Here is a 13217-nt window from a genome sequence, read left to right on the forward strand (position 1 = left end):
ATGGTTTGAATTTTCTAGAAGACATTCTATTCCTAATTCGTGTACTAAAAGAAAACTGTTCGTACAGTGAATCACAAAAATCTTCATTGCAGTAGAAATAACACAACAATATGTTAAAATATACACAGCTTCAAAACTAGAGGTGATAATGGCAGAAGCCACATGCTGCAGAAGCCACATACTCAAATCCTATATAATCAAATTTTTCCTGGTTATCTTTGGGGCAATAATTTATAAAATACATGTTCAGGGTTGCCCTTGAGTTATTTAACAAATATATTTAAGAAAAGATTTCTAAATGAGAGTTTTAGTAATTTTTTTTTTTTTTAAGATTTTACTTATTTATTCATGAATGAGAGAGAGAGAGAGAGAGAGAGAGAGAGAGAGAGGCAGTGACACAGGCGGAGGGAGAAGCAGGCTCCATGTAGGGAGCCCAACGTGGGACTCGATCCCGGGTCTCCAGGATCACACCCTGGGCTGTAGGCAGCGCTAAACCGCTGTACCACCGGGGCTACAGCAGTAATTTTTTCAATTTCTTTTCATTATCAGAAAGTTTGTTTCAGAAAGTTCACTTCTAAGCCTACCACCAATGACAAAACCCTAACAAAAGAGTTACTACCTACAAGTACTTCCTTAGCACACTTCATACATAAAATTAAAATAAAAATATCAGTGAAAAAAAGAATCAGTGAAGAAACTATAACATAGGACAGGCAAAAACATCAATATCTTTAAAATATAAAGTTCTGACAAATCCATAAGATGGATGATTTTAAAAAAATTTATAAATGGACAAAAAACAAGTATTCACTCTATAATAGCGAAAATGAATAATTAAAATGTTTTATATCTACTAAATTTGCGAGGAGTTAAAAAAAATGATAATGCCTATGCTGGGGGCGTGGGGTTCACTGCCCTCTGTTACACTTGTGTTGGCACAATACATTGGTACAGGTTTCTGAAGGACAATTTGACAATCGATAGTTATTAAAACCTTAAAATGTTTCAGTTAATACTTAGCAAATAATTCCAATTAAAATTTCCATTTTAACCTATTTGTAAACAGAAATAGTTAAAATGAAGAGAACATACATATGTTTTTATGGTTCAGTACAGAACACTCACCAAAGTCCAAATAGCAAGGTTTCCCAACTTCATAAATTAGAAGTCAAAAGAATCCAAGGGAATAGGTTAAACTTAAGTGCTCCTGTGTGCTTAATTCCTGCAAGCACCACAGGGGGGCAGCCTTTCATGATACCAGAAAGTAAAAGGAATGGAGGGATGGAGTCTGGCTCCACCTCATCCCCAAAGGAGGCAAGTTTGATTATATTAAAATCAAAGCTTGTTATTAAAATCAAAGCTTGATTATATTAAAATCACAGCTTGTTCAAACTTCTTCAATTATTGATTTCAGGTGGTCTAGGTGATATTCTTCTATGAAGGATTCTGCTTGATTCAAAGCTTTTATTTTCACCAGAATAGAAATTATTTCTTTGACTTCATCTCTGAAAAAAAAAAGGAAAATGTTTAGGAGAGCATAGTGAATCATTAGTCATTAATCTGAAACAAAAATTTTAAGCCAATATCTACAGTAGCATAAAATATTCAAATGTTACCTTTTCCATACAGTGTTTATTTTTTTTTGTTTTTTTCTTTTTGTTTTTTTCCATACAGTGTTTAAATGTAGATTAGTGGATGTATGGTAGCAAATTTTAACACAAATGACTATAAAAAGCAGTTAAATCTATCAGAAAACTGAGTTATGGTGTGGGGCTATCAGCTTGTATGGGCTACTTTGGTTGGAGCCTCAGTCACAATATTTACCTACAGAAATGCTATGTATCTGGGCTATTTATTTATTTATTATCTGGGCTTTTTAAAAATTTTTTTTAAAATTTCATTTTGGAGAAAGTGGTTTATCAAAACACCACTTTACTAAACATTTAATGCTATTAGTGAAATATCCAAAACAGATCTAGCTATTGCTGGGTAAATAGCAGCCTGCAGACCCGTACTTAACAACTGCTGAGATTTTAAAATGGTCAGGAAAATGAACAATACACTTATTAAGAGGTTTTTTGTTTATAGTTTCCTAAATTCCCCTGTGTGATAGTTTTCTGGAAATGCTTATTTTGGAAGACATTTACATTTAAAATTTGAACTATTAGGCATGAGGTGTAAGTATAAAATAGTGATTCCAAAGGTTGCACATGAAAATATCTACAAATTCTATAGTGGTAGTTTCCACAGACTTTTAAAATTAGAATAAAAGTACAAATCTTTCTAAAAATTGCGGAGTGTAGAACAGAATCCTTGAACTATTCTTATGGAGATATAAATATGCAAAATTACCTGAATTCACTTCTAGATAATTTATGTGCAGACTGTAACAAAAACTGGATGAAGTTTCCTAGCTGAGGAATAGATGTTCTCATGGCAGAGTTTTGGAACCATTTTTCTGGTAATGATGCTGCTATCTGTTAATTAAAACACACGGTCAGTTTTTATTAATGACAGTTATCTAATGTCTTTTGCTAACATCAATCATTTCATTTAATCTTTACAGTTTACGGTTGAATACATTTTAAGAATTTTTGTCAGAGTTTATACTTCTTAGAGAATTGTATTTTAATGCCAACAGCTTAAAATAGACTATTCTTTATGACTACTCTCTAGGGGTATTTGTAATACTTTCTATACTCTCTATTCCCAAGCTATTAAATCTGTATAAACATAATGTAAAACTAAACACCAGAAATGCTTAGACACAAAACATTTATAGTCAACATAAATATAAAATACATGCATTTGTATTATTTCATACTAAGAAATTGGGTGACCTAGCATATGATCTACATAAGGAATCAAGTAGGTGATTGTAAGATACATAGAATAAAAAAGTCATGGATTTTTTTTGTTGTTGTTGTTAATATATTGCTTTAAATGTTCATGGAAGCATACAGAGTTAGTTGCATTCAATTTTTCTTTTATGGGGAAAACACCAACACTTACCATTATGCTAAAGGAAATACATGATTTTGGGGAAAGTTTTAGTAAAAATAAAAAAAATGTTTTAAGTAAAAAAAACCTAAGAACACAAAACCTTCTTCATAGCAGAAGGAAGAATAAAAGAGAGAGAATGGGAGGAAATAAAAACCTGAGACCATAGTCAATGAAAGTTTTGGACAGATTATGCTATAATTGGTAAGGTCAAGATCAGTATCTATAAAAGTAAAAAGCTGGGCAAAATATACCACATATACATTATAAAAATATTAAATAAAAGTTCTGGAAAGTACTATTTTGAAAACACAGTTGAGGAAAAAGACTTATCCTATTTAATCACCTTTTTCAATTATCCAGAAAAAATGTAGACACACTGCCTAAGGGAGAAATACTTATCTCTTCTTTAGGGTTTAAAAACCAGCCCTGACTGGACTGAAACTTAAAGTTATTTGCACATGCTTTTCTTTTGGTTTGCATCACAATCTCAATAAAATTTTCACAGAACTACCTAGTTTCTCCATAAATGATCAGAGGACTTAAAGCCACACTGTCCTGGCATGGTTTTATCTACTTTTTTTTTTTTTTTAAATAAGATTCATTTGAGAATGAGTGAGCATGTGTGTGAGTGAGGTTGGGGAGGGAGTGGGATGCAGAGGGAAAGAACCCCAACATGGGGCTCCATCTCAAGACCCTGAGATCATGACCAGAGTCAAATCAAGAGTGGGCCACTCAACCACCTGTCACCCAACTGCCCCCTTGGCAAGGTTTTCTAGCCATAAGCTGTGGAGAGAATGTCCTGCATCTTCCCTACTTCTGATAGTAGACTCGTGGTCAAAGGGGACTAAACTGAACCTGAAATACATAGCATGGACAATGAATTCAGTTTTGGGGAGATAATGTATTTTAAAACTATATGATGAAAAAATCACAGCCCAAAATATCTGGTGGGTTAGGAATTGCTATCCTTTGTTTCATGTTGTTTTTAAATTTATAAACTTTTTTCCATGTTCTTAACTATGACTTTTATCTGATGAATAGGCAATGTTTTTGGATATTCAGGTTGTTTCCATTTCTATTATAAATAATGCTACAAGAATATTCTTTGTACTTAAATTCTGATAAAGAAACATGCCCCAAATGGAGTCATTTACTTCTTACAACAGCAAACCTAAGACTTTTTTTTTTTTTTTTTTTTTTTATTTATTTATGACAGTCACAGAGAGAGAGAGAGAGGCAGAGACACAGGCAGAGTGAGAAACAGGCTCCATGCATCGGGAGCCTGACGTGGGATTCGATCCCGGGTCTCCAGGATCGCGCCCTGAGTCAAAGGCAGGCGCCAAACCGCTGCGCCACCCAGGGATCCCAGCAAACCTAAGACTTAACTGCAGTTTCAACTCATCCCAGAAATGTTACTTTTTAACAGTCAATCCCCAGATTTCTGGATAGGCACTAGTGAGGTCATCTGCATGATAAAACCCATATCCCTGTCCTCTCCCCAAAAAGACCATGTCCTGGCCTGAAATAATCACGTTCTTTTGCTAATAGCTTTCTTTCCCCACCTGCTTTCTTACGAAAACCTTACATTTTGTACAGCTCCTGAAAGCCTCTCTCTAGTTGATATGGAATACTGCCTGATTCACAGATCCTTAATAAAGCCAGTTAGATCTCAATTTTTTTCTTTAACAAATCTACATGTGCATCTCTGATTTATCTTAGCAATTTTACTTCAAAGCATTTACCCTAAGTCAGAGGGGTATGAACCTTAAAGGTTTTGAAGCCATCATGCCAGAAGTCTCCAGAATTCTATCCCTCATTCCACCAGCACAGACTGTTTCTCAGAACCCCTGTACCACCCATTCTAAGTGGCCCTGAAACGTGCTGTCGTTTTCTCATGCTTAGGACAATACAAGGAATAAGAAAATAACAGCAAAACAACAAAAACAACAACAACAAAAAAAACAAAAAACCCCAAAACCCCAATACCTGGTCAGCATAATAGGTAAAATAATATCCTTACTTTATTATTTTGCATTTCTCTGATAGTACTTGTTAATCATTTCCACATGTTTAGAAATTATTTTTACTTTTTTTTGTGAATTTCCTGTCTTTTGTCCATTTTTACTTGGAATATCTGAATTGTTTTCTAATTTTAAAGAGCTTTTTAAAAGTGTGGACATTAATCTTTGTTATAGCTTATAACTTTTTTCAACTCCCTTCCTTTTAAACTTTTCATTATAGAAAATTTCACACCAACAGAAGGAATACGTATGGTAACCCCAAAGGACCTATCTTCCAGTTTTAACAATGATCAAATAATCTTGATACTTTTTATTATTTATTTAAAAGATTTTATTTATTTATTCATGAGAGACACAGAGAGAAAAAGAGAGAGAGAGAGAGAGAGAGAGAGAGAGAGAGAGAAAGAAAGGCAGAGACATAGGCAGAGGGAGAAGCAGGCTCCATGCAGGGAGCCTGATGCAGGACTCAATCCTGGGTCTCCAAGATCACACCCTGGGCTGAAGGCAGCACTAAACCACTGAGCCACCCGGGCTCCCCCTCTTGATACCTTTTAAATGTTTTTTTCATTTACTGAAGTTTTATACTTTCATCAAATCGCTTACAGTTTTCCATTTTTTCTTTTGCTTTTAAGTTCAAAAGGACTCCCTTACAAACAGATTAAGTTTGTCTTCTTAGTACAATATTTTTACAGTTTCATTTTTACATTTTATTTCATCTGAAATTTATGCTGGTATTTAGTCAAAGTTGAGGATTTAAAATTCATTTTGTAAAGAATTAACCAGTTGGCCTGGCACCATTTATTAAATCATTTTTCTTTTCCCTGCTGGTGACAATTCAAACCAGTATACTAATTCTTAAATAGTGAGAGGTTGGTTGATTTTGAGTTTCTAGTCTATTAGATTGATTTGTTATTATGTGAGTACCACAATTTTAATTATTCTGTTATAAAATAGATTTTAAACTTTTTTTTAAGGCGATCTCTACACCCAAAGGTGAGCTCAAACTCATGACCCTGAGATCAAAAGTCACATACTCTACTAAGCCAGCCAGGCGCCCCACGAAACAGATTTTAATTGAATTTTTAAAAATGATAAAATTAGAATCTTCACAGTTACCTGGTTGCACTTTTTAACAACATCTGGCCCAGGTATGGCATTAAGTAGAGCTATAATAAGGTAACGGTTTAGTAGCTTCCCTAGACCTAGTTCTTGCAAGGTGTCATCAGGGAGGAGTCCATTCCAAAGAAGAATATTGCGGAAGAGCTAAAATAAAATAAAGTATCAAGTGAGTATGTACTGTTTCTCTAAAGGAAAACTGCAGTAGTCTCCAACAAGCATAAAATGTTTGTCAAACTATTTTAAACTCCAGTAGCACTGGTAAAAATATCAATTTTAAAATCAATAGAAAACATTTCTGAATAAATACCTAATTCTTTTCAAACTTCATGTATTTGTTCATCCTATTTTTTTTAGGACTATTACCCAAAACCCATCTCAAATAACTTCACTGGAGCCTTTCCAGATCAGTAATCTTCCTCCTCAACTCACACTCCCAGAGTCTGGGGCCATTGGGTACAAGACCACCAGGACACAGGGATTCATGAAGGAATACTGTTAAAAGCCAATGCCACTGTTACTAATGTGTGATCCTGAGAAACCATCAAACCTGACCACCTCACTGCTCTGATATGTAAAATTTAAAACCCTCATAAGAAATTCCAATAAAATTAATATTGGTTGCCTTCCTTCCTCTCAATCCATATCTTTCTGTGAATTTTATGGTGTTTTCCATTTTCTTCCCAGTACTATATTTATTACTCTAACATGCAATGCTTTTCCACACTTTGTGTCATTGTTGAGCTCTCTCTTCCTGGAAAGTCTTTTCCCTGACTCATCCACATAATAAATATGGATTCACACTATTAAAAAAATATGCCTACTGAGGTCACTCATAACCTATTAATTGTCAAATCCAGTAAACATTTTCAGTCTTTCTCCTAATTCTCTTGGGTGGCATTTAATACCTTGTCTTCACTCTTAAAAATCCTTTGCTTAGTTTCCATGATGCCACCCTCTTATGACTGCTCTAAGTTTCATAATTCTAAGGCTTCTCTGAAGACTTCACTTTCTCTGCCTGCCTCTTAGGTCAGTGTTTCCCAAGGTTGTGTCCTTAGCCACCTTCTCAGCTTCACTCCATCTACTGAGAGGTTGTCATTCATGACCATGGCTCCAAATACTGCCTACATGTGGCTGACTCCCAAATCTCCAACCCCAATCTGTCCCCTGCAATTCAGACTTCTAAATCTACGCCTGTATTTTTCCCACAGATAACTTCAATTCACCATCTGAAACAGAACTTTATTTTTCCTTCAAACCTGTTCTTGTATCTCCTCCAATGCCCTCAAAGAATGTCACTGTAAGTTACCAAGTTGCCAAAGTCAGAAACTTGGCTAGCACCCTACATAATCTTCATATGCAATTATAATTAGTCATCAAGTCCTTTCAGTGCTTCATCCTAAGTGTCTTCTGAACCCAACTTCTTACCATCCCTCCTTATTACCACTGACTTAGCAATGACTTGATGCTTCATCTTTTAGACTAGGAGTTGGCCAACTATGGCTTGTGGGTTAAATCTAGTTTGGTGCCTGGTTTTGCAGAGTTGGCAAACTAAGAATGGTTTTTATATTTTGAAACGACTGGGGGAAAAAAGAAAGAGGGTATTTTGTATGTGAAAATTAGGACACTAAAATTTCAGTGTCCATAAGTAAATCTTACTGAAATATAGCCATGCTGATTTGCTTACATAATGTTTTATAACTGTTTTTGCACCACAAAGGCAGGGTTGAATAGTTCAACAGAGACATCAAAGCTTAAAATATTTACTCTTTGGTCCTTTACAGAAGTTTGATAATCTCAGCTCTACAGTATACTGATTTTTTTTTTAAAAGATTTTATTTATTCATAGAGAGAGGCAGAGACACAGGCAGAGGGAGAGGGAGACGCAGGCTCCATGCAGGAAGCCCGATGTGGGACTCGATCCTGAGTCTCCAGGATCACACCCCAGGCTGCAGGCGGCGCCAAACCGCTGCGCCACCAGGGCTGCCCCAGTATACTGGATTTAAAATAAAGTTTATTTTTGTATTTTTCTGCTTACCTTTACACCTGACCAGAACTGCCTTTCTTGGAACTTTGAATGTGGTGATGTTTTGTCTTCTACAGTGCTAATTTGAAACACAGGAAGGACAAAATGCAAACAATAATCTTTCAGAACCAGAGTTTAAAAAAAATCAGTTTTTTAACCAACCCGATTACATCTTAACACATTAACAGAATGTAAATGGAGTGCTCTGATATCAAAATTACAATTACACTTTGATTCAACAACCCTATTTCTGTGAATACCTTCTGTGGGTATACTTGCACATGAACAGAGTGGTGGGTCTATACTTATCCACAGCATTGCTGGTAATGCTTACCACTCACATGCTTACCAGTTCCAGTACATTATATGCAGGCATATTCTGTAGCTTAAAAGAATGAAAAAAAACTCTTGTGATGACATGAAAAGATCTCAAAGATGTACTAAGTCAAAAAAAGTAAGGCACAAGACAATGGTTAAAACTCTGTATTTCCTTTGCTGTAGAAAGCGGGGGGATGGGGATAAGATTAGAGTATATGTAAGTATTCTAACTGCATGAGGAAATTCTGTAATGGTAAGAAAAAGTTACTAACAGTGATTATCATTGCACGCATATATGTGTATGGAGGAGGAAAGGCAAAAACTGGATGGATGGCAGGAGAGGGAGGGAGGTAGGACCCCATTTTAAATATAAATTTAAAAACTACATACTTACACTTTTGAAAGAAATTAATAGATCTCTTACTTAAAACATTACAAAACAAACCTTAACAGTGCATGATTTTTACATGCAGATATCTCTAAACAATTCAAATTAGCCAGAAAGCTTAGAAGTTCCTTCTTTTCTCTCCACAAAAGCCTTCTATCCTGCAAATAGTCACTGGATAGCTTCAGTTCATGATCCAGTATTATAAACTAATGACTTCTTGATGTATCAATATGCATCAAATACTATATGCTTTGTGATACTGTATATAGAAAACCCTCAAGATTCCACTGAAACTACTACGTGGATAAGTGACTTCAGTAGTTATAAGATACAAAATTAACTTACAGAAATTTCTACATAATAATGTAGAAGAAAGAGAAATTAAGAAAACAGTCCCACTTATAACTGTACCAAAAAGAATAAAATCTCTAGAAATAACCAAAGAGGTGAAAGACCTATACTCTGCTAACTATAAAACATGAATGAAAGAAACTGAATACAACACAAACACATGGAAAGTTAATTCCATTCTTGTGGATTGGAAGATCCAATAATGTTAAAATGTCCATACTACCCAAAGCAATCTACAGATTTAATGCAATCCCTATCAAAATACCAACAACATTTTCACAAAACTAGAATAATATTAAAATTTGTATGGAACAAGAGAAAACTCCAAATAGTCAAACCAGTCATGAGAAAGAACAACACTAGAGGCATCACAATTCCAGATTTCAAGACATAGTATAGAGCTGTAGTAGTCAAAACATTATGGTACTGGCACAGAAATAGACACATAGTCAATGGAACAGGATAAAGAATCAGAAATAAATCCATGCTTATATGGGCAACTGATCTACAACAAAAAAGGCAAGAATATACAAAAGGGAAAAGACAGTCTCTTCAATAAAAGTTGCTGGAAAACCGGACCACTTTCTTACACCATACACAAAAATAAAATAGATTAAAGACCTAAATGTGAGACCTGAAACCATAAGAATCCTAGAAGAGAGCACAGGCAGTAATTTTTTTTTGACATCAATGTATCAACATTTTTCTAGAATGTCTCAAGCAAGGAAAACAAAAACAAAAACACCCTACTTGTTTCCTAAAGCAAATCCACCATTCACAGCTAGTTTCTGGCTTTCTGTGCCAAGCACTATTCTGAGCACTCTGTTCATCTTCACAAAGTCCTGTGAAGTAGGCATTAATACCTCATTTTGCATACAAAGACACTGATGCACACAGAGGCCCAAAGTCAGATATCTAGTAATGGTAAATTTGGGCTCCAGAATCTAGATTTAATCTATGATGCCATCTGTCATGTTCTTAACATAAAAAACCTATGTCCAACTGTGCCAGGTATCATACATGGCATAGAAAAAGTGTGCAATACTTTGTTGAAATCTCAATTTGCATCTTAAAAGGCATATGTATGTTTGAGAGAACATGTAATAGCTTCTTTTGCATTACATTCTTAAATCTGTGTTACGTGATTAGCTATTTCATATAATCTAGAAATTAACAGCTCTTACCTCTTTGGATACAGAGGAATAAAAACATCATCTTCTATTGCTTTCTTCATTCTCACAACAATGGATTTAAGTAAATCCTATTATATAAGAATTTAAAAGCATCAGTGATAGTCACAGTTAGAAGTTTACTGTTAACATTACTTCTTTTGGTAAATAAAGTACAAATTTGTACACATAGAATCAGGTGTTAAAATAAATATCAATCAGGTACAGAGAACTTTACACCCACGTTGGTGCATACAGCTGTAGCTAGTGCATTTTCATTGATATATAGTATATGCTGTCACATGAATACTAATGATGGGACATTCAGATGGTTTCCAGTTTGGGGTCTATATTACACACAACATTGTATAAAAGTTCTTATACATGTCTTTTAATATATACAGGCATACATTTCTAACAGATACACAAACAAGGATGGAATTGCTGGAATTTAGTTTATTCTTATACATTCAACTTTGTACATAATGTCAAATTGTTTTCTGAAGGAGTGATACCCCATTTACATTTCCACCAGCCATGTATGAGAAATCCAGTCTCCCTACACCTTTACTAATATGTGGTATCCTTTTGTTTTTTAATGTCTGCAATTCCTGGGGTATGCATACTTTATTATGTTTTAATTTTTATTTTCCTATTGAATAATGTGACGATGAGCATCCACTCATATTCTTTTAAAGATTCTTTTTAGATGGTGAGCATGCATGCTGGTAGGGGGAGGGGTATAGGGTAAGGGAGAGAAGCAGATTCCCTGCTGAGCTTGGAGCCCAAGGCAGGACCCTAAGATCATGACCTGAGCCGAAATCAAGAGCTGGATGCTTAACCGACTGAGCCACCCAGGCACTCTGAGCATCCACTCACATTTTTTGCCATTTGGACATGACGTTTTGCTAAGTATCTAATTAAAAGGTGCTTGTTTATGTATTTGTTGTTGTTAAAGATTTATTTATTTGTGAGACACAGAGATAGAGAGGCAGAGACATAGGAAAAGGGAGAAGCAGGCTCCCTATGGCTATCCTGATACGGAACTTGATCCCAGGACCCCAGGATCACTCCCTGAGCCAAAGGCAGATGCTCAACTGCTGAGCCACCCAGATGTCTCTAAAATTAGATTCTCTTATTAGTAGAAGCGTTTTATATACTCTAGTTATGGGTCCTTTCTTGGTTTATCAATGTCTTTCGATATAATAAATTCACTTTGGCACATTCATTTTATTGTTTGTATATCAAAGAATGGGAGCAACCAAAATATTCAATCATAGAGACTTTAGGATAACATGTTATATCCATCCATTGCAAGAAAATATTACTTAGCTGGTTTGTAAAGACTGTAGTAACATGCAAAATTAAATATTTAATGAGATAATGTTAAGGGAAAGAAGTAGGATACAAATGTACACATCCACCAGGATTATAACTCTGAAGTAAAAGGCTGGATGAAAATATCCTAAAATGGTATCAAGTCCTTGTATGAGGATGAAAAGGGGAATTAAAATTCTTTTTCATGTATTACTAAAATTTCTATAATAAAATCCTATTCTTACTCTTAAAAAGGAATCCACATTTGAAAAATAAAAATGCCAAACACACTAGAGTATTTTTCAAGTCAGTGACAATGTATATAGCACAAATTAAGCTGTCAAAAACCTTATACTGACCAAATTACTCATAAATGTAGAATTCAACCAAATATATTTTTTCCCCAAGTATATCTAACTGAAGTCCTATTTTTTTTCCACTTAAATATGTCTGACATATTCCTCCAGTGGCCACTTATCACTATTTAATGTTAAAAACAAAATTCACCTTTTAAAATCCCATTTCTAAAATATTTTGAATTATTTTAAAAGAATAAAGATCACTTTCTAGGTATTATCTCCCAAAGTAGTATCTGAACTTATTCAGATTACTAAATTAGTGTTTGTACTAGAAAAGACAGTTATGTTTTGTTTTTTTCATTTAATTTACATCATGCTGAATACTAGCCTTGACCGATATTTCTATATTGTTCAAATTTTTGTTTCTTAAAAAGTAGTCTAAAAAAATGCTATAAAAGACCTTATTGAGTCAAATGATGGGAAATGGAATATGGATGGTAGATTAAGTATCAGGAAGTTTACTAAAAATGGTAAGTGTCCCATGGTTATTTTTGGGCTGGCAAGACCACGGACCTCAAAATGGCCGACCCGAGGCCAGCAACCTCAAGATAATGCCGCCTTGTCACCCAACCTAACTTAGCTTACAAAGACCTGTAACCCTGCCCCAATCGGAATGCTGCCCTGCCCCCATCTTCCCGCCGAAAACTCTAGATAAACCCTCCTGCAGTTTGCCTTTGCCTAGGTGCGACTTCCCTGACTTCCCTAACTCAGGCCTCCTCTCCCAGTCACTGAACCTCCCCGGGAGCCCTCCCCATTAAAGCACTATCGAACCTACCGCCTGGCTCTGCTGTCTTTAATTTTGTCCGCCGATCATTAAAAAGAAAACCTAACAGTTATGTAATAGACTACCTTTATTCTTAGCAAATATGCAATTTACTCTCAAAGTGTTCAGGAGAAACAAATCATATATACATACAATGGGACAGCAAATAATAAAGTAAATGGGGCAAAATATTAATGATAGGTGAATCTGGGTGAAAGGCCTATGAGTATGCTATTTTTACTCATGACAGTTTTGGTAAGTTTGACATTATTTCTAAAAAAATTATTTAAAACAAATTCATGTATTTTAAAACTCTGAGCTCATTACCTTTTCCAAATATTCAAATACATTATTTGGTGGTGGTGGGAAAGTGCTCTGAACAGTAA

At 35.0% G+C, this 13217-nt stretch overlaps 1 protein-coding gene and 1 long non-coding RNA gene across 11 annotated transcripts in view; both read right to left on the reverse strand.

The window, feature by feature from the left end:
* Positions 1–818: 818 nt before the first annotated feature.
* GCFC2 (GC-rich sequence DNA-binding factor 2) overlaps positions 819–13217 on the reverse strand; it is a 47528-nt gene continuing 35129 nt past the window's right edge. For 4 of the 10 annotated variants that reach the window (XM_041755524.1, XM_041755522.1, XM_041755520.1 and 1 more), the window contains 5 exons: positions 10408–10484; positions 8179–8245; positions 6141–6287; positions 2353–2477; positions 819–1505 (listed from right to left, as the gene is read on the reverse strand). In XM_041755524.1, coding sequence (XP_041611458.1) covers positions 1388–1505; positions 2353–2477; positions 6141–6287; positions 8179–8245; positions 10408–10484 — 534 coding nt within the window. In that variant the 3' untranslated portion in view covers positions 819–1387. Of the gene's footprint in view, positions 1506–2352; positions 2478–6140; positions 6288–8178; positions 8246–10407; positions 10485–13217 lie in introns of those variants that run through there. The other 6 variants (XR_005987853.1, XR_005987851.1, XM_041755521.1 and 3 more) reach the window with 5 other exon arrangements.
* LOC121491098 lies at positions 2611–5372 on the reverse strand. Its single transcript, XR_005987859.1, has 2 exons — positions 4378–5372; positions 2611–4174 (listed from the first exon to the last, which is right to left on the reverse strand). It is a non-coding gene; the product is annotated as an uncharacterized LOC121491098 (long non-coding RNA).

This window comes from Vulpes lagopus, chromosome 5, assembly GCF_018345385.1.
Source record: "Vulpes lagopus strain Blue_001 chromosome 5, ASM1834538v1, whole genome shotgun sequence".
NCBI lineage: Eukaryota > Metazoa > Chordata > Mammalia > Carnivora > Canidae > Vulpes > Vulpes lagopus.